Raw genomic sequence first — 25,678 nt, 5'->3', positions numbered from 1 at the left:
TGAAGGTGTAGAGAAGGAAGTTAGGTGGTTCTCACAGAACACTCACTTCCCTGGAGCAACTGACAATTCATTTCTCTCTGTAGCTGCCTTGCCTTGCTCCTGCCTCTGCTTCTGGAGATGGCCTTGGCCCCAGGGTGGGCAGAGGACTAGCCCAGTGTACCTACTCTTGGCAGTTCAGTTTCTAGATGCTAAACTTTCCATGGCTCAGTCCTATGGTATTGGAATAGCTGATCCCAATCTGTGGTGTTGGCTCTGACACCATGTTATTGTGAAGCAAAAGTGACCATACTGGCTTCTGATGACAGGCAGCTGTGCCTTACCGGAACTTTATGCTACTTCTTTTTGCTGTGGATAAAAGGGCATTCACTGGCAGTTTCCAAGGATGCTAGGTGACATTTACATACATCCTGACACCTGGGGTGACACTAGTCATGTCTCATACATTTACCAAAAGTAATCTTTTTGGCCTCTGCCCGATCACTTGAAGATGCCTATCCACCCAAGGACAAAGACTCTGCCCTACCTCCAACTTCAGGAGCCACACACTCATCATTTAAAGCCCATGGACACTAGGTATTTTTCATCCTTCCTTCAGTGTTTGCCTTTCAGTAGTTAGAAAACCTTGACCCCACTGACAGGCCTAGTGGGAAGGCCTTAGCCACTTGGGGGTGGCAGTGGCTGTAAGGCAAAAGAGCCAATGAGGTTGAGAGTATTGTTTAGGCTGGACTTGGCTGCTCTCCAGCTATGAAAGAAGGTTAAGGTCATTTGGGGGGTGGGGAGGGAGGAGCCTGGGAAAAGAACTACTGGCCACACCTCTGGGTTCTCTGCTGGTTAGGTTCTATTTACTTCTCAAAAGCAAATTACTCACAGCTCAGTGGCCAGCAGTTCTCTTGGCCATGGTAACTCCAGTCAGAAACTGGAGACCAGGCTAGGCTCACCCTGCATTGCAGGAGAGCAGATGAAAGGAACCCGGGAAACCAAACTCCTAGGTAATGCTCCACACACAGCCCAGAAATGCACTTTCTAGACTAGAAAACGGAGCTCAAGGCCCAGAACAAAAATAGCCATTAGAAATATTGCTTACCAAAATTGTAGATAGGAAAAGCTTCCCATTTTTTTTCTAGAGGAGTCCTAGGAAGGCATCTTGGTTGACAAAGGTTTTCCTCTCTCAATATTAATTATTCAATCCTGTTCCTGACCCGAATATTAATAGCCACAGTTAGTCTGATGAACACTTGGTTGAAATTCTTAGGACAATTTTACCTGATGCTAAAGACAGTAAAAACGAATCTTGCTTGCTGACTCCACACCTAGATCCATTACTCCTGGTTGCGTTCTTATCCAGAAAGGAGGTAGTGTGGTTTATTAAGAAAAGCGCCGGGTGAGGTGGCTCATGCCTGTCCAGCACTTTGGAAGGTCAAGGCAGGCAGATCACAAGGTCAGGCATTTGAGACCAGCCTGGCCAGCATGGCATAAACCCCGTTTCTACTAGAAATACAAAAAGTTAGCTGGGCATGGAGGTGTGCACCTGTAATCCCAGCTACATGGGAGGCCGAGTCAGGCAAATCAGTTGAACCCAGGAGGCAGAGGTTGCAGTCAGCCAAGATCATGCCACCGAACACCAGCTTGGGTGATAGAGCGTGACTCTCCCTCAAAAAATAAAAAAAAAAAAGCATGATCCTTGGGAGTTAGGTGGAACTTGCTTGGTGTATGAACTTAAAAAGCCTTTCACTTTTCATAGCCTTTCTTCAACTGTAAAATGGGAGGCAGATACTGACTTCACAGGCATAGGATTGTTGTAGGATTGTGATATGCTGTGTCCAGAATATAAGAAAACTGTTGTTTCTTGTTTCAAGTTTCACAAGTGTCCACAATAATAGCATTTTTTCTTACCACTTCTGATTTCTCCTGAGAAACTTGAACTTGGGGCTTGTTTCCCTAAGGAAGGGGATGAACAGAGAAACTACATATTGTGACATTAGCTTCGTAAAAGCAACTGCATCTAGCCGACATCAACAGTATCATTCAACTACTAAATAGATGCTATGCGCCAGGCTGTGTTGGCACAGGGATCCAGCAGTGAACAAAACACCCCTCCCACCACCCTCACAGAGTTTACATTTCAGTGGAAGGTGACAGGTAAGTACAACATATACAATAGGCCAGATGGTAACAAGTGCCACAGGAAAAATAAGACAGGCAAGGGTAATGTAGGTGGGGAGAAAAGATTGCTATTCTAAGGAAGGTGACCAGGAAAAGCCTTACTCATATATTTGAACCAATACCAGAAGGAGTTAAGCCTTGAGCAATGCAGTTATTTGGTGAGAGAGTAGGAAGTACAAAAACTCCAAGGCTGAAACATCCCTTACAGTGGGGTGAGCAATGGGCAAGACAAATGGTGCAGGAAAGGTACAGGTAAGCTAGATAACTCAGGGCCTTGTATGCCACAATGAGTGGATTTTTACTTACTCAGAAAGAGAAGCGCTGAAGGTGTTTTATCTGACTTACCTTTTGTAGGGGTCCTTTTGGTTGCTCTGTTGAGAATAGGTTCACCCAGGCAAAGCAGAAGCAGGGAGGCAAATTTGGAGACTTTTCAAGAATTCAAGATATGACAGTGTCTTGAACTATAGTAGTGGTGTGGGATTAAGGGTTATTTTATGAAGAGTGCTAACAGATTAAATGTGAAAGTGAAAAGAAGTCAATAATTTATTTGGCCAAGTGACAGAAGAATGCAGTTGCCATTTACTAAAAGGAAAAAAAATAAAAACCAACTATGGGAGCAGGTTTCAAGTGGGGGAAGACAGGACATTTTAGCTTTGGCATGTTCAAAGTAAACTTCCAAGCAGGGATGACAAGAAGGCAGCTGAATGCTCTAGTCTGGAGTCAGGGAAAAGAGCCAGTCCAAAGATAATGTAAGTGATTAAGTTGGAGGTTGCCGTGTGTCTTATTTTGGAATATGGTAAATAAATGACAGGGTCCAGGATGCCACTATTTAGTAGAGATCTCACACTAAGGGAGGTTTGCAAAAACAGGACTACCCCGTACCCCGAAAAAAGGTCAAGCTTTAGTTTGAAAACAATAAAAAGCTTCACAAAAGTCTTACCAAGATTTAATGTACATTTATTCTTAACACGTGGAACATATAGTATAAAGATTTCATACTGAATAAATGATATTCATTAAGCCAAAAAAGGAAAAAAAGGAGGAATTTACATCAAGTTTTAGCTACATTGTTGAAATACAAATATGCAGATTTTATCACTGAAAAAATCTCAATTGTGTTTCTTCATCAGAACTTCAACTGAACCTAGAACTTTTTCACACCTCGATTAGAAAGAAAACAAAACAAAACAAAAACCCAGAAAAAAATAAACTATAAGTTGATTGGCTGCTGAGACAGCAAGGACTTTTTACAGAGACCTGTACAGCATCGCGCCAAGAGGGGCGACGTCTGGCAAGAGATTAAATAGCTGTGTCTCGCTTTGTGCAGGTCACCAACTTGTTAACTCGTCATACTATAAAGGGGTAGCTGGGAGGAGGACCAAACTGTGGGGATCCAAGGGTATGTGCAATGTACAACGTCATATATATACACTCGTGGCAGCGCAGCCGCTGCAGCTAAAGGTTAAAACCAGTTCTAAGAGGTGATCTCAGGGTTATTCATACAATCAAGGAGGAGAGAAAGAGGTCAGGGTGTTGTAGGTTCACACATGATACTTTGGGGGAAAAGCCTTTTTTTTTTCTCCTCAACGTTTAACTAAAAACATTTTTAAAAACTACAGCTTGCTGCTGACCCAGCGTTTTCTGTTTCCATGTGAGACATTATTATTACAGTATGTTTACAGTATCAGGTGTACAGTACAGTACATGAAAGGGTCTACACTCTACTGCACAGGCCTCTCCAGTGAACAGGGTCTGTTCACAACTGCGAACTTCTTGGCTCCTGCAAGATTGTGAATGTACAACAATAAACCACACACAGTTCAGCAGTCACCTTTTTTGTCCTTCAGTTTTTTTTTTGTATTTTTTTCCTTTTTTTTTTTTTTTTACCATTAAAAACAGTTATGAAATGTGGCGTCCCGTTGATGCAAGGACTGGGAAAGCCATTTTTATTTTTTTTCCCCAAACTCACTGTAAACAACAGTAACTTTGGTTAAAATAAAAAAGTCTTCTATGTAGGCAGAGCTTTGTCTTTTCAAAGAGGGTGGGGGTGGGGTACTGAGGGGAGTAAGGTGAGGACAAGGAACAGAAAGGCGTGAGGTGGTGGAGAGGGGGAGGTGGAAGGAGGAAAGAGAAACAGGAGAGACTTTTTCCCAAGGGAGAAGCTGGACAGCACAGGGTAAACTGGATTCTGAGGTGGTTTTGCATAAATAAAGGGCAACAGTCAGTTTCTAAGTTCTCCACACACGCACACACACACGGGGGGGGGGGGGGAGGTGTCCCACGGCTGTCATGACTGGCCAATCAAAAACAGTACATCACAAATGACTTGTGAAACCAGTGAGTTCATCAACGGTGATACCGAGATGTCCAACAGCCGTGATTCGTACAGAGTAAACTCTGAGTGGTTCTCATCCACCTTCGCCAGGGCAAGCAGCGCGCGGGCAGCCCGCCGCATCATGTCCACACTAGTTGGCTCAAAGGGTGGGTTCTGCATGTGGAGGAGGCTGGCCTGGCTCTGCTGGAACTGTGTGGCGGCAAGGCTGTCCTCTAGGAAGCCCAGGAGGTTGCCGATACTGCCCTTCTGCACTGCAATGGCACGGGCTGCCAGGCTGTCCCCCTGAGCCAGGTTGGCCAGCAGTACCACAGCCATCTCCCGGCACACTGGGTTCTTTCGGTCACTGAGGAAGCGCACCATAGTGCTATACAACTTCTCCAGGCGGCTGAAGGGAGGTGTGGCCAGAATCAGGTCCACATTGTTGTCCTGGATGCTGAGTTTGCTGAGGGTTTCCAAGACCAGTCTCTGCGGGGAAAGGACGGCATTTGGGCCCAGGGTGGAGAAGGGGTCCTGGGCTTCAGCTGAAGGGCAAACTGCCCAGTGTAGGAGTCCATCCAGGACAGGCAGGCAAATGCTCTCGGGGTATGGGGATAGGTCCAACTGCCCCGAGATGTTGGCGAGTGTAACCAAGGTGTTTTCCCGGAGCATCTCCAAGCAGTCCCACCACCACTCCACTTTGTTGCAGCTCACCCCTTGGTCCTGTTCCTCCTCCTTCTCATAAGTTAGTGGTGCCTGCTTCCGTTCTGGGTGCTTGTGGTGCAGCAAGATCAGCTTGCCCAGGATAAGCAGCAGCCCTGGGTGTTTGGACATCTCAAAGTCATTGCCTGGCACAAATGACAGGCTTCGAATGGTATTGGAGACACAGACGCAGCGCTTGGCAAGAGAATCCTGCCAGTCCAGAAGGGTACACAGTGGGGTCTCATCCTTACTGTGGGGTTCGTCCTCTAGGATCTTGATGTTCCGGTGGCTCTGTGCTGGGCTAATGCCAAATGGAAATTTGCTGCTCTCCTTGATGGCCTCTGAACTCTTAGCTCCATCCTCAGTCAAGGTGCTAGACCGGGTAGACAACATGTCATCCATAGTGGCTGTGATCCGTTTTTCTGGAGGTCCATCAGGCGGGGGTCCCTCCTGGTCTGTTGTCCCTGGCGTACCCTCTGCTGTTGTCACATGCTTCCGGGGGGCTGGTGGGCAGGGTGCATGAGGCCGGGAAGGCATCAGCTCTGTCTTGCTCTCAAAGTGGGTCTGGATATGCTCAGTGGTGTCCCCACCACCAATTCGCCAGTGCAGCAGGCCACTGTCAAACTCCTGCACGCGCCCAAGCTTATTTGAGCAGTCCACCACAAATGGGTCATTCTTCTGTACGATCTTTACTGGAAGCTTGTCAAACTTACTGACCAGCTTCTCCTCACTATTCTCTGAAGCTGGCTTGTCCTTGCATGAAAAGGCTATCTCCTCATCATTTTCAACTACTTCCTCTTCTTCCTCTTCTAGTTTAGGACCTAGAAGTTCTTCTTCTTCTTCCCCACCCTCCATGGGAGCTGGACTAGACACCTTGCTGAATCTCCCAGGATCCAGTAGCGTTCTCTGTCCTGGGTCACCCACTTCATACTCCTTTAAAATGCCAAAGATCTCAATCAGGCATCGTCGAAAATATTCTACAAGGAGCTCTAGCAACCCTGGGAGCTAAAAAGAGAAAGAACAGGAAATAAATTAAGGGAGAAAAGTGGCCTAAGAACAGAATCTTTGACTTGAGAGACCTTGCCAAGTCTTCTATACCACTTGGGAGCGGCAGAGTTGCTCTTTTCCCAAAGGTTCTCCACAGGGGAAATTGTTCATCTTAACCTCTTCTATGCCCAACATAAAGTTCTTCCTTCTGCCCAACCTACCTTCACGTAAGCCTATCTCCAGGAACACTAGCCAACAGCTCTGCACCTCACCCACCAGGCAAATCATCTCTTAGCCTCCTCTTTTGCCCCAACCAATCTTCTGCTTTTCTACACCAGGCCAGTTTCCAACCTGGTGGTCATTGCCATTATTTCTTTTAGGACACTCTCTCCATCTCACTGTTAAGTGGAGCCCAAGCTTAGGCATGGTGGGATGACCAAACTCAAGCTAACAGAAGAGAATGCAATGTGGGCAGATGTTCATGGCTCTCTTTTCTAAGCTCCCCAATAGTCCAGGGGGCTGGAACTCTATGGATCTTGCAGCATAAGGAGTGGGATGAGGCTTCAGCTCTCCAAACACTGGTCCAAGCTGGTGCTACAGAGACCCAAATTCTACCTTGGACAATATATAGGCCATTTATTTACCTCTAGAAGAAAACACTCCTCCTCCAGTCACAATCTTTGGCTGAACAGTAAGCAGATGGAAAAAAATAAGGCTTTCAAATTAGATCTAGGGGCTGGAAGCAGTGGCTCACACCTGTAATCCCAACTTTTTTTTTTTTTTTTTTTTTTTTTTTTTGAGACGAAGTCTCACTCCGTCATCCAGGTTGGAGTACAGTGGTGTGATCTCAGCTGGCTGCAGCCTCTACCTCCTGGGTTCAAGTGATTCTCCTGCCTCAGCCTCCAGAGTAGCTGGGATTACAGGCGCCTGCCACCACATTGGGTTAATTTTTGTGCGCATATATATATATATATATACATACATATATATAATTTGAGACAGTGTGTGTGTGTGTATACACACACACACACATATACATACATACATACATACATACATATAATTTGAGACAGAGCCCAGCTCTGTTGCCCAGGCTGGAGTGACATGATCTCAGCTCACTCCTGGGTTCAAGCAATTCTGCCTTTGCCTCCCAAGTTGCTGGGAGTACAGGTGCATGCCCCCAGGCCCAGATAACTTTTGTACTTTTAGTAGAGATGGAGTTTCACCATATTGGCCAGGCTGGTCTTGAACTCCTGACCTCAAATGATCCACCCACCTTGGCCTCCCAAAGTTCTAGGATTACTGGAACTTTGTAATCCTAGTGGGTGAGCCACCACGCCCAGCCTAGTTTTTGTATTTTTATAGAGATGGGGTTTTGCCATGTTGGCCAAGCTGGTCTTGAACTCCTGACCTCAACTGATCCTCCTGCACTGGCCTCCCAAAGTGCCGGGATTACAGCTGTGAGCCACTGCGCCCAACCATTAATCCCAACACTTTGGAGGGTTGAAGTGGGAGAATAGCTTGAGCCCAGGAGTTTTGAGACCAGCCTGGGTAACATGGTGAAGCGCCATCTCTTTTTCTTTTTTTAAAAAAGAAAAGGAAAAAAAAGAAAAGAGAAAAGAAAAAAAATTAGCCAAGCATGGCTGGGACCTGTAGTCCCAGCTACTTGGGAAGTTGAGGTGGGAGGATCTCAGATCACCCGAGCCTAGGGGGTTGAGACTGCAGTAAGCTGTGATTGCGCCACTGCACTCTAGCTTGAGTAATGGAGTGAGACCCTGTCTCTAAATAAATAAATGAACTGTAGGATATGATGGCATTTGCCTGTAGTCCGAGCTACTCAGGAGGCTGTGGCAAGAGGATTGCTTGAGCCAGGAGTTTGAGGCTGCAGTGATCCATGAGGGCACTACTACACTCCAGCCTAGATGCCAGAGTGAGACCCTGTCTCTTAAAACAACAACAACAACAGAATTTGATCTAGGTTTAAATTCTGGCTTTTCCAGGAACTAGCTGTATAAAATGATAAAAATTCCTCAACTTTACAGGGTTGCTCTGAGGTGTAAATGGGAGATATCAAATACCTGGCATATGGAAATTGCTCTTACAAAACTTTTTCTTTCCTTTCTCATGGTAAGCAATATTATACAATGGAAATAAAATCAGGCTTAGGAATCAGATAGATTCTACTGGTAGCTATGTGAACCTCAATAAGGATAAGACTCTGAGCCTATTTACTCATCTCTAAATGGCCACATCTCCTGTCTCTGAGGGCTGTTGCTAGGATGACATGAAATAAAATATTAAGGACATGGCACAAAATTAAGAGCACAATAATTGGTAACTATTAATAAGTCAGCTCCTTGATATACAGGTTGGTAGGTACTAAAGACGATCAAAAGAAAGAGTAGGATGATGCAGCACAAACTCTTCCCAGCACCTATGCTGGTGTGCACATCCTATGGAGGGTGGGTCTGAAGAATCAGCTTCGAAAGACATTGTTCAACAACCAAATCCCCCAGCTATTCTACATCTAAATAAACAGGGATCAACAAAGATCCCTTCTGTTCAGAGAAGAAAGGGAAAAATGGAAAAAACATGCTCTGCTCACTGATAAAAAGACCACAGATTCAGGCCGGGCCTGATGGCTCGGGCCTGTAATTCTAGCACTTTGGGAGGATCACTTCAACTCAGGAGTTCATGAGCCTGCGCAACATAGTGAGACCTCATCTCTATTTAAAAAAAAAAAAAAAACCCCACCAGATTCTTCTAGAAAATATGGTGTCCCCACTGGCATCAATAGAATCTGCTTTCTTACTAATACCACAAAGTGTCTCCCAAATTCCCTTTGAAGTCAATCCTGTGTTAAAGCATCAACATAATGATACCTAAAACAAAGTATTATTCTCAAGATCCTGGGCCTGTGCCCAGAAGCAAAGGAAGCAAAGTACTGGCATGGAAGATATCTACAAGAGAGAAATATCAAGGTGGCGAAGGATGAGGCATTCCCATTGCCTACACTAAGATCCCAAACCCTCTCAATCTTCCCCAGGCACTGGTACTCACCTGACTGAGGTTGAAGGTCATGATGCTGTTGTCATCATATAGCAAGATGTTAATGGTATCTAATGCCCATGTGCTCTCAGCCAGGAGACCAGACTTGAGGGACATCATTACTCGCCATGCCTCCGGGGTTCCTGAAATAAACCTCCATGTCATCCATCCACCAAGCCCAGGTTGACTGAAGGCACCCCCAGGGCTGCCCTGTCAGTCAGGCTACTCTGAAGATTAACACAAAGTGGAAGGCAGTTACTGTCTGGGAGATGACACACACCAGCCCCTCGTGGCTTCTAAGCTATCTGTCTAGGATGTCATTGTATGCAATGTTTTGAAGGAAAACCTTTAGTTAGCTTATTTCTTCCTTTTCTAAAGTTCTTTGGTTCTATTTTAGTCAACACTGGACCAGATTCAACCTCATCCAGAATATTAAGGTGGAGGGAACAATGGACAAGACAAAAAGGGGCAGATTAGGCAACCCAATCAGGGAGGTCTCCTTACCAATGTCTTTCATTGTGAGCCGCCTCCTCTGCTTCAATACAGGCTGTGTGGCTTCAACAGAGCCAGGTGGGAAGGTGATATCCCGCCGGATCATGGGGGGCTGCACAGGGGCAGGTGCTATGTGCGAGGCAGGCACTGGGGGACCTGCCTTCTGCATTTTCATCCCAGAGTGCAGGAATGGAGACTTGCTAGGAGAGGTACGGTTCTCCATTGGCCGGGGCAAGGGAGCAGGGCTTGATACCTGAGGAATGTGATTCTGCATGCTTGGTGGGGGCTGGTAATTAGATGGAGGGGGCCTTGTCATGGGGGGCACAGGAGCAGAGGGACCATACGGGGGCTGGCGTGTACCATGGGAAGGCCACGGGCCTTCGTGATTGGCCCTCTGATCTGTGTGCAGCATTTCATCTGTTCGGTTCACACCATGATAGGCGGGGCCCTGGGGGGCAGAGCCCGTGCTCTGCCTGTTGGCATAATTATAGGTCATGTCATTACGCCCCTGCCACATGGTGCCTTGCTGAGCAACCTCAGCTGATGCCTGTATGGGGCCACCCATCATTTGCGGTGGCATGTTTTGCTGGGCACTGGTGCCAGGGGGTGCAGAGACACGGTCTCGGCCAAACTGGAATGGAAATTGGTTCTGGGGCCCGCCTGCTGGTCGGCGCTCAGTAGCAGCGGTGGCAGTGGCAGGATAGGCATTGCCATACTGGTTGTATACATCTTGCTGAGGGGAAGGCTGGGTAGCTTGTTGCTGGCTGGCAGGCTGAGGCTGGGCTGGGGGCAACTGCTGCTGCTGAGGCTGCCCCTGCCCAGTGCTGTATGGCACGCTGTACATCTCCCCTTCATGCCGCTTAGCAGGAGGGCCGTATGTGCCATCCATTGGCCGCTTGTAATTCTAAGGCAGAGACAAGCAGAGGAGAAGTTAATACTCTGCACTCAGAGACATAAAGCCCACAGATGCCAAGATGGCTACAACCAAATGAATGGTGGACACAGACTCCAAGGAAACAAGGGAATCACCTTAACAAATTGTCTTTTTAAGTTGTTTCCAAAAGCAACCACCACTCTTTCTTCCCCTCCTTGCTCTAAGTAGAAAAATATACAAAACCTAAAAATCAAAATAAGGTCTACTTCTAGCCCTTTCCAGCTCCAAACAGAAGAGATCGAGGACTTGGCTCTTTGGGCACGACTGGCCAGTCAGGTGAGAGAAGAATGCCAAATATGTAAAGTGAGCTTCTTAGACTTTAACACATTAGTTTAGTAACTATCTTTCAAGGGGAATCTGCATGCCAGTCCATTCCCAGCCACCCTCCTCACCTGCTGCTGCTGTGGATACATTGTGGTCTGCTGGCTGGGGAAGGGGCTGCCAGAAGGGGTGCCTTGGGTGGAGAACTGATTGCCATAGGAATCATGTCTACAGGAGGCAAAGAGACACAGGATCAGGGTGGGCAGTGGCAAAGCCTGAGCCACAGCAGCACTGAGAACAGGCTTTACTCACCGTTGCTGCTGCTGCTGCTGCTGTGGGGGGTAGCGGCTAGGAGAATACATCCCCGAGTCTGGGTTGGAAGGCATGAGATTCGGTTGTGGGGCCCCAGTGCCCATGTTTCCCTCAGGCCCTATTCCAGGCTCCGTCCTAAAGAAAATTGGAGAGGTAGATTGAGCCCACTATAGCTCTGGGTGCTGGGGGGTGGATAGGAGCTGGGGCCATGCTTACCTCACTCTGTCATAAGGACCTCCATAGGGATAGTGCTGTCGTGGTCCCATTGCCACATTTCCAAGCCCAGGGCCAGCAGCACGGCTGTAGGGGTCACCCATCCCGCCGTTGGGGCCCTGCCCTGAGGACATGAAGGGATCACTCCCTGGAGCTGAATGTAGAAAGGCAGGCAATGAACAAACTGGCAAGTTGGCAAGCCTAGTAATCTACACTTTGCCTGCTCCAAAGACCCAGGCCCTCTTCAGAGTTCAGGTTTGATCTCACTGTTTTCCAGACAAGTTCAAAACAGAGATCTAAAGATGCCCCAACCAGCAAAAAGCATGTACTTGTTAAAGGATGTCAAGGTGAGGCCAGGGAAGACACAAAGGAGGTAGGGATGAAGAGGGGTAGTTAGGACAGGAAATGCATTATCTCATAGGATGGCTCCACGAGAACCCTGAATCACTCAAGATTTTCCCCCATTTCACGGTTCTGTCTTTAAGAGCACAAGTTCAGTAGCAATCAGATCAGTCACCTTTCCTCATGCTGCCATAAGGATCCTTATTTGGCTCATAGGACATGCGCCCCATCATGTCAGAGGTATTCATACTGGGCTGATACCCAGGGTTTGGAGTCATGGAATTCCGCTTCTGGAATGTGGAGTCACTTCCATCATTAAAGGCATCCTGGATCCCAACCGAATTGCTCCTGCTCCAGAGTGAGGAAAACCAATTAAACCCCAGATAGACCAATTACTCCAATATAACACTGGACATGCAGGAGTCACTGGCTGAGAAGGCAGAGGCAGGGACCACCCTTGGGCTGCAAGGGAGTTCCCATGCACTTATCTCCACCCATCCCCACAACCATCCGCCCCTGCTCTTGCCCTTACCTCATGCCTGGCAAGGGGGGGATCTGACTGTGTGGTGTGGATGCTGGAGTTGGTGGCTTTAAGTCTCCTCCTTCTGCCATGGAACTGCTGGTTGACTGAGGAGTCTGGGGCCCCTGCATAGATCCTGATCCCGCTGTGGACAGAGAAGCAAGTTGAGCAGTTTGCTTGGCATGGAAGCGTTCTCTCATAAAAACACATGAATGACCCAGAATCTCTTTGGGAAAGTTCTTCCTAAGGCCTTTCAAGTGTGATCACCATTCTTATCAGAGGATCTGCAATGCCAGGTCAGAAAGAGGGGAATCTGAGGGTTTTGTAGCTCTTTTTGTTTTACATGTAGAGAAGTGATGTGGCCATGACATCACCATGCTGGTGATTCCTTGAGCTACTGCCGGCTTCCCTGGCTATTTCTCTTCACTTCTCCAAGGACCCTGTCTAACCTATTAAACCCTGTAATGCTGGGCATGAGCTCCAGTCAGAACCTCCCAAATCCTGGGTAGGGTGGGATCCCAAATCTGGGATGCATTTTAGGAGCCTAGGAGCTCCTGTTCTAAAGCATCCAGCATAGTGTCATCCCTCAAGTTCAAATGTTCTTCTAAGCTGATGAGCACAAAACTACTAGTAATTAATGTTTCCAATAGTTACCATTCCCGGCAGTAGATATCCCACTGCTGAGGCCTCCCCAGCTGATGAGTCATCTCAGGCACTCATTACACCCTCAGAGGTCAACACCAGGGCACATGTGTTTACACCCACCTTCCAGGCACCCTGGCCTTCTTCCCTCCCCAGGCTCACCCTAGGTCTCAGCCTCCTCTGAGAATGGAGGGTAGGCAGAGGCACTCCCATCAGAGAGTTCCATTCATATGCCTTCCCCACTCCCTCCTCATTCATTACTATCTCAGCTCCCTGGGGAATTCAGGGCTCTAGTCTGAGCTGCATTCTAAGGTGCTGACATCAATGGGCCAAAGCTTCCAGATGGCCCTGCTTTGCTGCCATTTGTCAGTTTCCCCACTCCTCCTGTGCCCCTCCCATTCACCAGTTTACAAACATTTGGCAAGTTGCCAGGTGCACCACAAAAATTAAAATTTAATGGCCACTGAAGAGTACTTCCCAGGGGAGTTTCCACTGCCCACTTTCTCGTCAGCCAACCTGTTAAGTCCTGTGGTAGGGCAAGGCAGAGCACAGATCCTTGGCATATCCTGCTGGAGGCAGGTACAATAGGCCCTCTCAGCCTTGGTGGGGCTGCTGACCCCATCCTTACCAGGAGAGGGAGGCTGGATCTTGGGCTGGGACTTCTTGGAATCAGCAGCTGCAAAGATGTCTGGGGGAGGATCTTCTCCCCGTTCAATCTTGCATTCAAAGGCATAGAGACACTGGATATACTGCTTTTTCAAGGAGCTGGCAGCACTGCTTGATGTGCCCACATTGAGGTTGGTTGCAAGTTCCCGCCACTTTTTGTTCTTGTTGACCTGTATAACCAAACCAGAAGAGTCGGGGTATATCTCTCGCCTGGTTTTTCTGCCCATAAGCCACAAGCCCTATCAGGCTGCAAGGTAATTCATCTTTGTAGAATCACAGTTCTTAGGTAATTGCAAAAGTTAATCTTGCTTGGTGGATAGTTCACAAGTGTTAAATCTGCAGCTGGCTTTGTTTTATCCTCAGAATGTTCTACTGCAACTATCAGACTGTGCTTATTCAAAACAGGGCAAATTTCACATAACTAATGGAACAGAATTCAGAATCCAGTTTTTTAGTACACTGCTGAAAAATGGTGTACAAATCATCTGCATATTTAAACCCTATTTTTTCTGAGACAGAAAAAATAAATCTTGCTCTGTCGCCTAGGCTGGAATGCAGTGGCACGAGCTCGGCTTGCTGCAATCTCTGCCTCCCGGGCTCAAGCGATACTCTTACCTCAGCCTCCCAAGTAGCTGGGATTACAGGAGTGCACCACCACAACTGGCTAATTTTTGTATTTTTAGTAGAGACAGGGTTTCACCACGTTGGCCAGGCTCGTCTCAAACTCCTGGCCTCAAGTGATCTGCCCTCCTCAAACTCTCAAAGTGCTGGGATTACGGGCTTGAGCCACTGCACCTGGCCCTAAACCCTATTTTAAATGTACTAATAAAAACTAACATTTTATAAAATGGAGACTTGTGATAGTATCAATGACTACCCTGCTTGACTTGCTTTGTCAAACTGGGGATTTACACATCTGATTTTTTTTCTTGGCATGGCGCTCCCTGCAAATTTGACATTCTTGTGCCACTGCTCCCTTACATATCTCAGTGACAAACAACCACAGGTCCCTTTACCTCATCAGTCACTGTCCTAATTGTCCACATGTTCAGGGGCTTATTTATTTATTTATTTATTTAGAGACAGAGTCTCACTTTGTCATCCAGGCTGGAGTTTAGTGGTGCCATTTTGGCTCACTGCAACCTCTGCCTCCTGGGTTCAAGTGATCCTCCTGCCTCAGCCTCCCAAGTAGTGGGGCTACAGGTGCCTGGTTCACCACACCCCACTAATTTTTGTATTTTTAGTAGAGACAGTGTTTTGCCATGTTGGCCAGGCTGGTCTTAAACTCCTGACCTCAGGTGATCCAACCATCTCGGCTTCCCAAAGTGCTGGGATTACAGATGTGAGCCACTGCACCAGGCCCAGGGCCGCCTTATGACTTTTGTACCTCCCCAGCAGCCAACCTACAGTTCTACCTCCTTCCCTCAGCTTCAGGGCACATTGACCAAGTCCATTTCCCCGATGCTCCCTACAATTAGTCTTTCTGCTCTAGCTGGACAGGTCGTCTTCTTCATGTATTCGTATGCTTATTCATTTACCATATGGTAAGCCTGTTCCAAGGCCTGGGAACAAGGATTTTCCAGTCCCTATACACAAAGGAAGTTCAATAGGTTAAAATGTCTGCTGATATGGTGCCCATGATACCAGAGAGGAGTTTAACGAGCCACAGAGGGGGACAACCTAGATGGGGCAGAGGTGACTAGGAATACTTTCTAGAGTGGGTAACACCTAAGCTAAGTCTTCATGGCTGGAGATGGCCTTGGGGGGAAATATCCAGACTCCCATCTCTATATCATCTAGGCCAGTCTACTGGATTGGCCACTCCTTCCACCTAAACCCTACTAATCCTTTAGATAAGCTGAAGATTCATCTTTGCTTTCTGGGAGTCTTCACAAAATAACTTAAAAATAGCACTCTTTTGCCAATGATTTGTCACTGTCTTTATAAAAGTTTAATTTTAATTGTGGCATTTTAAAGGTTTGCATCCTTATGCAATTTGGAAGAGGGTCAGGCATTAGGATTCTCTCTGTATCTCATCCTAGGTTCAGTGAACCCTGAAGCCCATCCAATCAGAAGTGAGTGAAACCTAACTCAATGTTCCCTTTCCCTATAGGCAGGAATATACATGGAGTCACCTCAGAAGCCTTCTGTGGCTTTGCTTCTCATGCCAGTTATGTGGCAGTATGCACATGTCTTGTTTTGTTTTGTTTTCCTTTGTGGGGGAGGGGAATAAAGCCTGAAGGGAGAAGGAATTCATAACTGACTGTTGGCTGGCTTCATTCCAATCACTTTCTTTTCTGCTGGTGACAGCTGTTTTCCTCTTCTGATTTAGAAGGTTTGGAATAAGTCCCTCCCTGCCACGCCTCCCCGAGCTCAGCCACAAACTGATCCAACAGCAGGCTTCTGGTCTGCTGACTACAGACAGGAAGAAAGTCCGCAAGGCACAGTCTGCTGTCTGTCTATGCTGCCTCACCTGTTTGCCTCCTGGGCTGAGTCTACAAAACTGTAAGGTAACAGAGTAGGCACAAGCTCTGATTGGTGTACAATTCAGGTATTCACTTAAGTCTTCCATACAGAATAACTAAACACATAATTTCCTACTACTTCTTCCTCTGTAATAAACAATTTCTACTAAGCAGCTCCTGAAATCCTATCTCCACTGGGAAGCTTCCAGTAATGAGAAGATCTACAACTCCTCTGGCTGCCTCCATACCATCTTGCAGGTCAATTTATGCAGCAGAAACCTTGCTGAAAGCTTTGTTCATTATTTCTAACTTGTGATAGTCTAGTGGGTTATATACTGTTTATATTTTGCAAATAAGGAAATTAAGGTTCAGAGTGGTTACACATCTTAAGGTCATATATGTTGTAAGTGGCTAAGAAGGGATTCAAAACCAGGTCCATCTCCCCAAATCTTGTCTTTGCTACTATGCCAAATTGTTTCCCATGGAATCGCAATGTCCACAGACTTTCCTCAGCTTGCAACTTAGTGGGACCCTAGATACATGTTAAACTTACTGCCAAAGCCTCACACTACCAGGGAGGTCTCTGCTTTCTGCCTTATCTTCTAGGAAATCTGTGCTCCCTGGTCTATCAGTATTCGACTCAGAGAGCAGGAGAGAATGATGTCCCTGTGGGATGCATGGTACCACATGAAGCCAGTGAGTACCTAGAAAGGGGTTTGTGGAAACCACAGGGGCAGTCAAGTGTTAGGCACCCACTCACCTGAGTCAATCCACCAATCTCCTTCACAGACACATAGAGGCGATAGAGGTCCAGAGGTTTCCTACCCACAGCAGGCAGATTTGTCATGCCCATGGCCTTCTCCTCAGTGAAGGCCAGATAACGGTCCACCCACATCTTCCTCTCAGGCTCACCACCCAGCTCATACAACTTGGTGATCTTCTCATTGGTTGTAGTAGAAGAACTGGATTTCTGGAAGGTTCAGGTCAAAATTCATAGGAATGGGTCAGATTCAAAGCCTATGCTAAGGGTCTCAGAAGTCTCTTGACTGGAGCAGTGTTAAAGCTTCTTACTCTGGGGTGGTCACTAACACCTTCCCTGCCTTCATAAGGTTGAAGGGCCAAAAGGGAACTAGACTTTTTTTTCCTGTAAAGGAAGGAAGCTAACACTGAATATATGTTATGTACTGGGTGCTGTGCTAGATGCCTTTATCTATTAGGCATTGTAAATTATATATAAATTATATATTAAGTATTATAAAACCATCCCAATTTTTAAAGATAAGGAAGCAGGCACCAGGAGGCAAAGCCTAAGATCTCACAGCTTTTAAGTGGCAGGGTGAGTATCAAATCCTTGTCCAGCTGACATCAAAGCCGCTACTACTCCCACACTACTACCCAGGAGCCTGAATATACTTAAGTACTGTGTTTCAGAGAAATAAAACAACTCACAACATGATCTTGAGGCAATGGGATGGACTAAAACAAAAAGAAACTCTTTGCCTCTTTTAAAGAAAGGAAGCGAAGGGTTTCCCACCTGGTTGAAGGGCTTTGGATATCATCCTGTCCAAGACAGGAAGATGGTCAAAAGGGCTGGGAGCCAGAGGTGAAGATTCACAGGAGGTAGCAGCTATGATTTTTATTTTCCCTACTTATATAGATAGGGAAAGTAAAGTATGGCAAAGGACAGAAATATTTCAAATGAACTAAATGCTGAGTAGGACCCATGGCTACCACACAACCTAACATCACACCCAGGACCAACCTAAGGGAAGCTGAGGACTCAAGCCTCATCTGCCTTATCTCCTTCTTTACAGAACACAGGGTACCATTCCTGCTGCTAAGGTTCAGGAAGAGAAGAGCAACTAGTTGCCCATGGCACACCCTATGTATCAGTGCTTGAGTACAGCAGGCACGGTTTCACAGAAGATACCAGCCAAACAGTACAGAGAGTTTGATGCTGCAAGGTCTGGCATTTCCTCCATAACAAACAGCTGTGAGAATATTATGTTATTCACCAGGATCCCTTAGAGCAACCCAGACCCAAATCACTAAGCTATTATTCTGAGACCCTTCATGATAAGAAGAGGCAACAGCAGCTTTTTCAGAGACTATCTACTCCGGTGTCATAATAAGCTGGGATCTTGTCACTCTTTTTTCTTTTTCCTTTTCCTTCCTAACACTGAAAAAGACAGGACACACAAAGTTGAAAGGAGTCAAGACAAAAATCGCTACCTTGGATTTGGATTCTGTCTTGGGTGTCCCGTCTGCCTTGTTGTTCATTTTGGTGGCTGGAGTTAACTTGACATCCCCAAGGCCCATCATCTCTGGGCTGGCTGCCATCCCTGTAAAAGAGAAAAAAAAACCTCAAGTCCAGTAAATTTAGCTGTGATGTGACTCTTAAAGAAATCCCTAGTGAGAATGATGAGCACTTACCTGCAGAATTGTTGGCCATGGTTCCACCCATGGAATATGGGGGTCCCTGAGGGTTGATCATGCCAGCCATACTATTAATCCCTTGTCCATAAGGAGGTCCAGTTGCCATCATGCCCCCTTGATTCATATTGGGGTAGCCTGGTGGCCTAAGGAAGACAGTGAGAGAGACAAAGGTTAGACTATGAGCTTTTAGATTTGAATTTGAGCCAAATAGCGTTGTGTGGTCATCCAGTTATAATTATAAGGAAAACATTTATAGGTCCCCAAAACTAGAACTTTGCAATATCCAGATATTATTTTTCTTTAATTAATTTGTTTTCTTGAAACAGGGTATTCCTCTGGCACCCAGGCTGGAGTGTAGTGGTGTGATCATAGCTTACTGCAGCTTTAAACTTCTGAGCTCAAATGATCTGCCTTCCTCAGCCTCCTGAGTGCCTAGCACTATTAGGCACGCACCACTATGTCTGGCTAACACCTAGATTTTCTTATCTTCTACCTCCCACAAAAGATACTGAGTGTTCAAGCTCTAGATAGCAAACAATAGCTCTATTTTTTTTTCTTTTGAGATGGAGTCTTACTCTGTCACTCAGGCTGGAGTATAGTGGCGTGATCTTGGCTCACTGCAACCTCCGCCTCTTGGGTTCAAGTGATTCTCCTGCCTCAGCTTCCTGAGTAGCTGGGATTACAGGTGCCCACCACCATGCTTGGCTAATTTTTTGTATTTTTAGTAGAGACGAGGTTTCGCCATGTTGGACAGGCTGGTCTCAAATTCCTGACCTCAGGTGATCCACCTGCCTTGGCCTCCCAAAATGCTGGGATTACAGGTGTGAGCCACTGCGCCTGGCCACGATAGCTCAATTTTAAAGGGTATAATTCTTTGAAGAACAGAACCTTGCTGTGTCTTATAAGTACTGCCTTCCTCAAAGCCACCTCCAAATGTATTTTCATTTATGGGTCCTCTCTATGGCAAAAGGCATAGATGAAATGCCGAACTGTACCACTTTTTGTCATGCCAAATCCCAATCAGACCGGAACCCTCAGCATAGCACCCAGAGGTGGCTTTGCATTATTTCTTGATGGGCCTAATGCAAACTTTGCACTTCCATCATTCTGAAGTCCTACCAAATCTACCTCTTTATAGTCAATCACCCTATTCTACCTTGGTTCCTCAACAACTCAATAAGATTTAGTGTCTAAAGAAGTCATTAAACCTAATCACACAAGCCTTCTGCACTCTAGCACCAGAGTCAACATGTAGGACCATATAAAAGAATAGAAGAAATGGTAAACCACAAGCTTACCATCCGCTATTTATAACACCAGAGATCCAAGACATAAGTATCATTAAAAACCCACTGATAGAAGTTAAACCAACTACTCTGAACACTTATTTTACAAATCGAAATAAGTTGTCTTTAGCCCTGGCAATATAGTGAGACCCCATCTCTATTTAAAAAAGAAAAAAAAAAAAAGGCCATGCATGGTAGCTAATGCTTATAATCCCAGCACGCACTTTGAGAGACCAAGGCAGGCAGCTCACTGGAGGTCAGGAGTTCAAGACCAGCCTGACCAACATGGAGAAACCCCATCATTACTAAAAATACAAAATTAGCCAGGCATGGTGGCGCATGCCTGTAAATCCCAGCTACTCGGAAGGCTGAGGCAGGAGAATCACTTGAACCCGAGAGGCAGAGGTTGCAGTGAGCCAACATTGCTCCACTGCAATCCAGCCTGGGCAACAAGAGCAAAACTCCATCTCAAAATAATAATAATAATAATAATAATAATAATAATAAAATTAAAAAAAAAAAAAAAAAAAACTAGCCAGGTGTGGTGGGGTGTGTCTGTAGTCCTAACTATTCAGAAGGCTGAGGTGGGAGGATCACTTGAGACTGGAAGTCGAGGCTGTAATGAGTTGTGGTCATGCCACTGCAATTCGGCCTTCGCAACAGAACAAGGCACTGTCTCAAAAGTCCCTCAAACAAAACAAAATACCACACAAAAACCTGGGTTTTGTTTTTTTTTTTTGAGACAGAGTCTCACTTTTTTGCCCAGGCTGGAGTGTAGTGGCACAATCTCAGCTCACTGCAACCTCTGCCTCCTGGGTTCAAGCAATTCTCCTGCCTCAGCCTCCTGAGTAGTGGCAATTACAGGAGTGCAATACCATACCCAACTAATTTTTGTATTTTTACTAGAGACAGGGGTTTCACCATGTTAGTCAGGCTGGCCTCGAACCCCTGACTTCATGATCTGTCCACCTCTGCCTCCCGAAGTGCTGGGATTACAGGCATGAGCCACCGTACCCGGCCAAAAACCTCTTTTAAAAGTTCTTTACATATGATGTCTGGTCCTGTGAAATTTTGTACCAGTCTAAGATATGTAAGAATTAACACTTCATATACACACACCCATGTTTCCCCCCTGGTTTAGGTCCAGAAGCATCTCAATAACCTCAGTGGCCCTACAATACATTTTCTTGCACTGACACCCTCTCCACTTCCCAGGCCTTACCTGTTTTGGATAGAGTTGGCAGCAACATGCATGGCAACAGTTTCTTGGGTTTTCCGATTCATGCCCCCTGGTGGGGGACACATCCCTGACCCAACCTGAGGTGGCATATTGGCCATGTTAGGGCCATAAGGCCGGTTGCCCATGGAGGCATGACTCATCCTCCCTGGAGGGAGTGTGCCGTAAGGTGGGATGCCAGGCTGTCCATGCATCTGACCTCCGGCACCCATGGGGTTTATGCCTCCAGCCATGCCTGCACTGGGGTAGTTGGCATTGGGCAAGGCATTATAGTTTGGCTGCCTGGGGTAGCCACCTGAGAGGTGAGGAAGAGAAGACAGAGAACTGGTTAGTGACTCACTGGCAAACTCTCTAATATCTCTCAACTCTAAAACACCAAACACTGTCATTCAATAATTAGGTTAGGAAAGAGACCAACTTTATGGTAGTCTTCATCTCCATGAGAAAAAGCGGGGGATGCAAAAAGCATGTAAAAGAAGGTATTAGTTATCCCCTCCATCTTAAAGGCAGCACAGAGCAAGGCTGGCTTTGCTACCACACAGGCACTTCAACTTCCAGAAGAAGATAACTTCCTTTCTATCTCCATGCTCTGTGTAAGATACTCAACTTTTAATCTGCCTAGGGCTGCAATTTTGAGCAAAGATCTATTCCATTATGACTTATTCACTTAAAAAAAAAAGTAATAAACAATAGCTATCATCTATTAGTCGTCTGTGCTCAATGAAATTAAAAGGCTTTCTCATGGTGACAGAGTAAGTGGAGACAAATGGAATTTTGCACTGCCCTACTTCAGGGCCTGGGCTGGGTGGATTTAAGGCAAAGGACAAGCCCTACTCTTACAGACTTACAAGCTAGATGGCAACATATCAGAAAAGGAACTGTTTCCTCCTCTCACCACTATCTATTCCTAACTGGGTAGTATACTGACCTTGTGGGCCATACTGACCCCCCTGGGGACCATAGCTTCCCATGGAGTTCTGCTGGTAGGAGCCCATGCCTGTGTGTATCTGTCCACCAGAAGGCTGACGCGGAGATAAGGCTGAGCCAGGCTGGGGGGAACTGTACTGCGGCATCTGGGGGTTCCTCTGCATATAACCTATTTGTGGGTAGTATCCATAAAGTTATTGGCTTTATGCAATGCGAACAAATGCTCTCCCTCCTTATCCTGGGACTTTACCATCTACATTTTCTTTAGCAACTACTTGCATGGAAGTCTATCTGATTTTCTATATAGTGGTGTGACCTTTTAGGCACCTTCAGAGTGACACAAGCCATTAACCATGGATGCCAACTGTTTCTACTAAATGGAGATTTGAAAAGACAAAGAGCTATGACAAAAACCAAAATGAATGATTAAATGAGTGAAGACTGAACGTTGAGTCTTCAGCAATTGCTGACCAAATGAGGCAAAATGTAAGGGGGCAACCATCAAAAAACACACAAGCACTGAGAAATGGAGACAATACTAACATGGTCAAGCCCACTCTAACTTCACAATTTGCTGCTGGGTCTCAACAGACAGAAGTGATAAACGTTTGAGATTATATATCTGCTAATTACCCTGATCTGATCACTATATGTTATGTCTATTGAAACATTATTATGTACCCCATAAATAAGTACAATTATTACATTAACTTTTAAAGAATATAAAAATAATTTGCTGCAGGAATTGTCCTAAGCTTCATGGTCAAAAAGCTCTCCAAAAGCTACTGCATAGGGCACTCAAGTGTATGCCCTAGCTCCCTGACCCTCCCCAATGCCCAGGCTCTCACCTCGATCTTGGGCAATGCTTGATTGGTTCATGGAAGGATGCATGATGCTGTCTGACTGGCCACTGGGTGGCCGAGGTGGCATCTGGTTGCCTGCTCCAGACAAAGAACAACATAAGTATATCATGGCTAAGCCTGGGAATTCTAGCTAGGAAGTCAATTCAGAGCTAGAAATGGCTCATGGAGAAGCCAAGTATCTCCCAGTATCACAACAAAGAGATCCAGCCAACAGGTTCCAATCTCCCTTCTCCAAATGCTAAGAGGGAAACTACGCAGGCATGAGCCAGAGATGCTCTCTCTGCCAGTGGAAGACTAGGGCTCCTTAATATTACTGGGGCCAATTACTTTTCCCTCTCCCTAAAGCCCAGCACTTGAGGGTACCTGGCACTGCAGCAGGCGAGAGTGGTCCTGAGCGAGACTGAGCAACACTGGCAGGAGAGCCAACAGGGGACGGGGAGGGGCCTCGGATGCCAGGCAGGTGAGGGGAGGTATGAGGAGAGAAAGGAGACTGAGCTGGATTACTCTGCTCTCCTTGGCTGCTGGAAATCCCTGATGTGCTCACTCCAGGACTCAGGGCTCCTTCTGTCCCCATGGGGAGGTCATCTATTGAACCAGATAGATCCTAGAACATACACATAAGAACATGGATTAGTAATATTAGGCAGAAAGATTCTACTTTCAATAATCCTACTACTTGCTTAGTATTTTCCTTAAATAACCAAGAGCAAATATATCACACATGTTATTTAGTCATGATACTGTAACTGACATATGGCAAACTCTGTTAAGGATCAGGCAGAATATATATTAGACCTTTGTGGGCCATAAAGCCTCCTTCAAAACTACTCAACTCTGAAACTATCATGCAATAGTAGTCAGACAATATGTGAGCAATGGTGTGACCGTGTTCCAATAAAACTTTATTTATAAAAGCCTATCTGTATTTGCTAACTCCTGTTCTATCCTCTCGGAAGCAGATCTAACACTTTCATCTTCTTTACCAGTCCTAACTTCTACAGTCATAAGGAAGCAACTAATTCAGTAAGGCTTTAGTTCTTTTCTAATAGCAGAACTTCACAAAATACTGCCAGGATGGTACCAGGAGCTACAAGAGAATGTTAACAAGTTTGAGAAACATTTATAGATCCCCTTTCCTTCTATTACATATTACAATGATGATGATGATGATTATAGGTTATCATAGCCTCCATTTGCCAAGGACTCACTCCAAGTCACCATACCTTGTAACATAAGGGGTAGGAGGTAAGAGATACACTGGATGAGAAAATTTCTTAACTGCCAAGAAGGTCTGGGACTATACTCCTAACACCTGGTCTATAACAGTAATCAACAAATGTTTGCCAATTGAACAAATTCTGTTTTTTTCCCAGCTTTTATGTTTTTCAGTGAGAAAACATAAAATAGTAGTATTTATTTGTAGGCTTTGTCTTAAATTAATCAATAAAGAGTTCATTCTAGGTCAACAAACTCCAGTATTAGAAAACAGGAGCTCAATATGAAAAGTATTCACCCCAGAAAATGTATCCTAACTCCCTCCCCTGCCCCATGTTCATTCTCTAGCAACATTACTTCAGGCTGGGAACTAACTATAATCGAAGAAATGATGAAAACCCTGATACTTAAATGGTAAAGAAATGAGTTATCTTAAAGAAACACATATGGGCCATGTGCAATGGCTCATGCCTCTAGTCCCAGCCTTTTGGGAGGCTGAGGCGGGCAGATTGCTTGAGCCTAGGAGTTTGAGACCAGCCTGGGCAACATGGTGAAACCCTGTCTCTACTAAAAATACAAAGAAAAAAGAAAAAAAAAAAAAAAAAAAAAAAGCCAGGTTTGGTGGTACGCAGCTGTAGTCCCAGCTACTTGGGAGGCTGAGGTGGTAGGAACACTTAAGCATGGGAGGAGGAGGTTGTAGTGAGCCGAGATTGCATCACTGCACCCCAGCCTGGGTAACAGAGCGAAACTCCATCTAAAAACAACAACAAACAAACAAACGAAAAAAACCCCCAAACACCACACATCTCAATGAGGTCAGATCCAAGTTGGTTTGATTTGAGTCTATTCCTGCTCATACAAACAAGCTCATTTTGGAAAGATCAGCTGAAAGTGACTTTGACTCTAACATCTGATAGTAATGCTGAAGGTCAGAGGAGAATCTTTTAGGCTCTCCTTCTAGTAACCCAAGCTGGGTGGACCTTCCACAAACCACTTGGCTACTTGACTAGGCTGGGAGCATTTCTGCTGAGCTCTTGGAGACAAAGTTTGCACTGAAGGCAGGCAGGTAGGTGTGCATTTGTGCCTGTGTCCAGCTCTCCATGCTAGCTGAGAAGTCAGAAAATGCTAGCTTTCTTGTTGGTAATAAATAGGCCAGGTATGAATGCAATGAGAATTCGTTCCAGCACAGAATGATTTCAAGAGGCCAACCACAAGGTAACAGCAAAGGACATCTTCCCTTTCTAGAAGGACTAAAGTACTTGGAGCTATAAAGAGCTTCAGGTTAATCCCAAGACAGAGATTCCGTCCCTGGTCCTTTTCTTTTCTTTTGAGACAGGGTCTCACTCTGTTACACAGGCTGTAGTACACTGGCATGATGCCAGCTCCCTGCAGCCTCAACCTGCCCAGCTCAAATGATCCTCTTACCTCAGCCTCCTGAGCCACGTCTGGAGGGGTGTGTGTGTATGTAGGTATGTGTAGAGAAGGGGTTTTTGCCATGTTGCCCAGGGTGAGCAGGGGTGTATGTGTGTGTATAGAGAAGGGGTTTTGCCATGTTGTCCAGGGTAAGAGAGTGAGAGAGAGAGAGAGAGAGAGAGAGAGAGAGAGAGAGAGAGTGTGTGTGTGTGTGTGTGTGTGTGTGTGTGTGTGTGTGTTTGT

At 45.9% G+C, this 25,678-nt stretch overlaps 1 protein-coding gene across 3 annotated transcripts in view; it reads right to left on the bottom strand.

Annotated features, from left to right (window-relative positions):
* Positions 1-3,099: 3,099 nt before the first annotated feature.
* The window catches only part of ARID1A (AT-rich interaction domain 1A), an 83,417-nt gene continuing 60,838 nt past the window's right edge, over positions 3,100-25,678 (bottom strand). Inside the window, exons 5-20 of one of the 3 annotated variants that reach the window (XM_032300969.1) lie at positions 23,171-23,411; positions 22,793-22,882; positions 21,946-22,113; positions 21,003-21,312; positions 18,492-18,637; positions 18,291-18,400; positions 16,819-17,028; positions 13,556-13,763; positions 12,298-12,430; positions 11,941-12,116; positions 11,427-11,577; positions 11,211-11,345; positions 11,030-11,126; positions 9,716-10,607; positions 9,224-9,354; positions 3,100-6,181 (exon numbers count right to left, since the gene is read on the bottom strand). In XM_032300969.1, the coding sequence (XP_032156860.1) occupies positions 4,451-6,181; positions 9,224-9,354; positions 9,716-10,607; positions 11,030-11,126; positions 11,211-11,345; positions 11,427-11,577; positions 11,941-12,116; positions 12,298-12,430; positions 13,556-13,763; positions 16,819-17,028; positions 18,291-18,400; positions 18,492-18,637; positions 21,003-21,312; positions 21,946-22,113; positions 22,793-22,882; positions 23,171-23,411 (4,929 nt within the window). In that variant the 3' untranslated portion in view covers positions 3,100-4,450. The remainder of the gene's footprint in view (positions 6,182-9,223; positions 9,355-9,715; positions 10,608-11,029; positions 11,127-11,210; positions 11,346-11,426; positions 11,578-11,940; positions 12,117-12,297; positions 12,431-13,555; positions 13,764-16,818; positions 17,029-18,290; positions 18,401-18,491; positions 18,638-21,002; positions 21,313-21,945; positions 22,114-22,792; positions 22,883-23,170; positions 23,412-25,678) is intronic. The other 2 variants (XM_032300972.1, XM_032300970.1) reach the window with 2 other exon arrangements.

This window comes from Sapajus apella, unplaced genomic scaffold, assembly GCF_009761245.1.
Source record: "Sapajus apella isolate SASKATOON/1434 unplaced genomic scaffold, GSC_monkey_1.0 scaffold43, whole genome shotgun sequence".
Taxonomy (NCBI): Eukaryota; Metazoa; Chordata; class Mammalia; order Primates; family Cebidae; genus Sapajus; species Sapajus apella.
The sequence above is the reverse complement of the archived record's forward strand: the minus strand, read 5'-3'. Positions and strand labels throughout refer to the sequence as shown.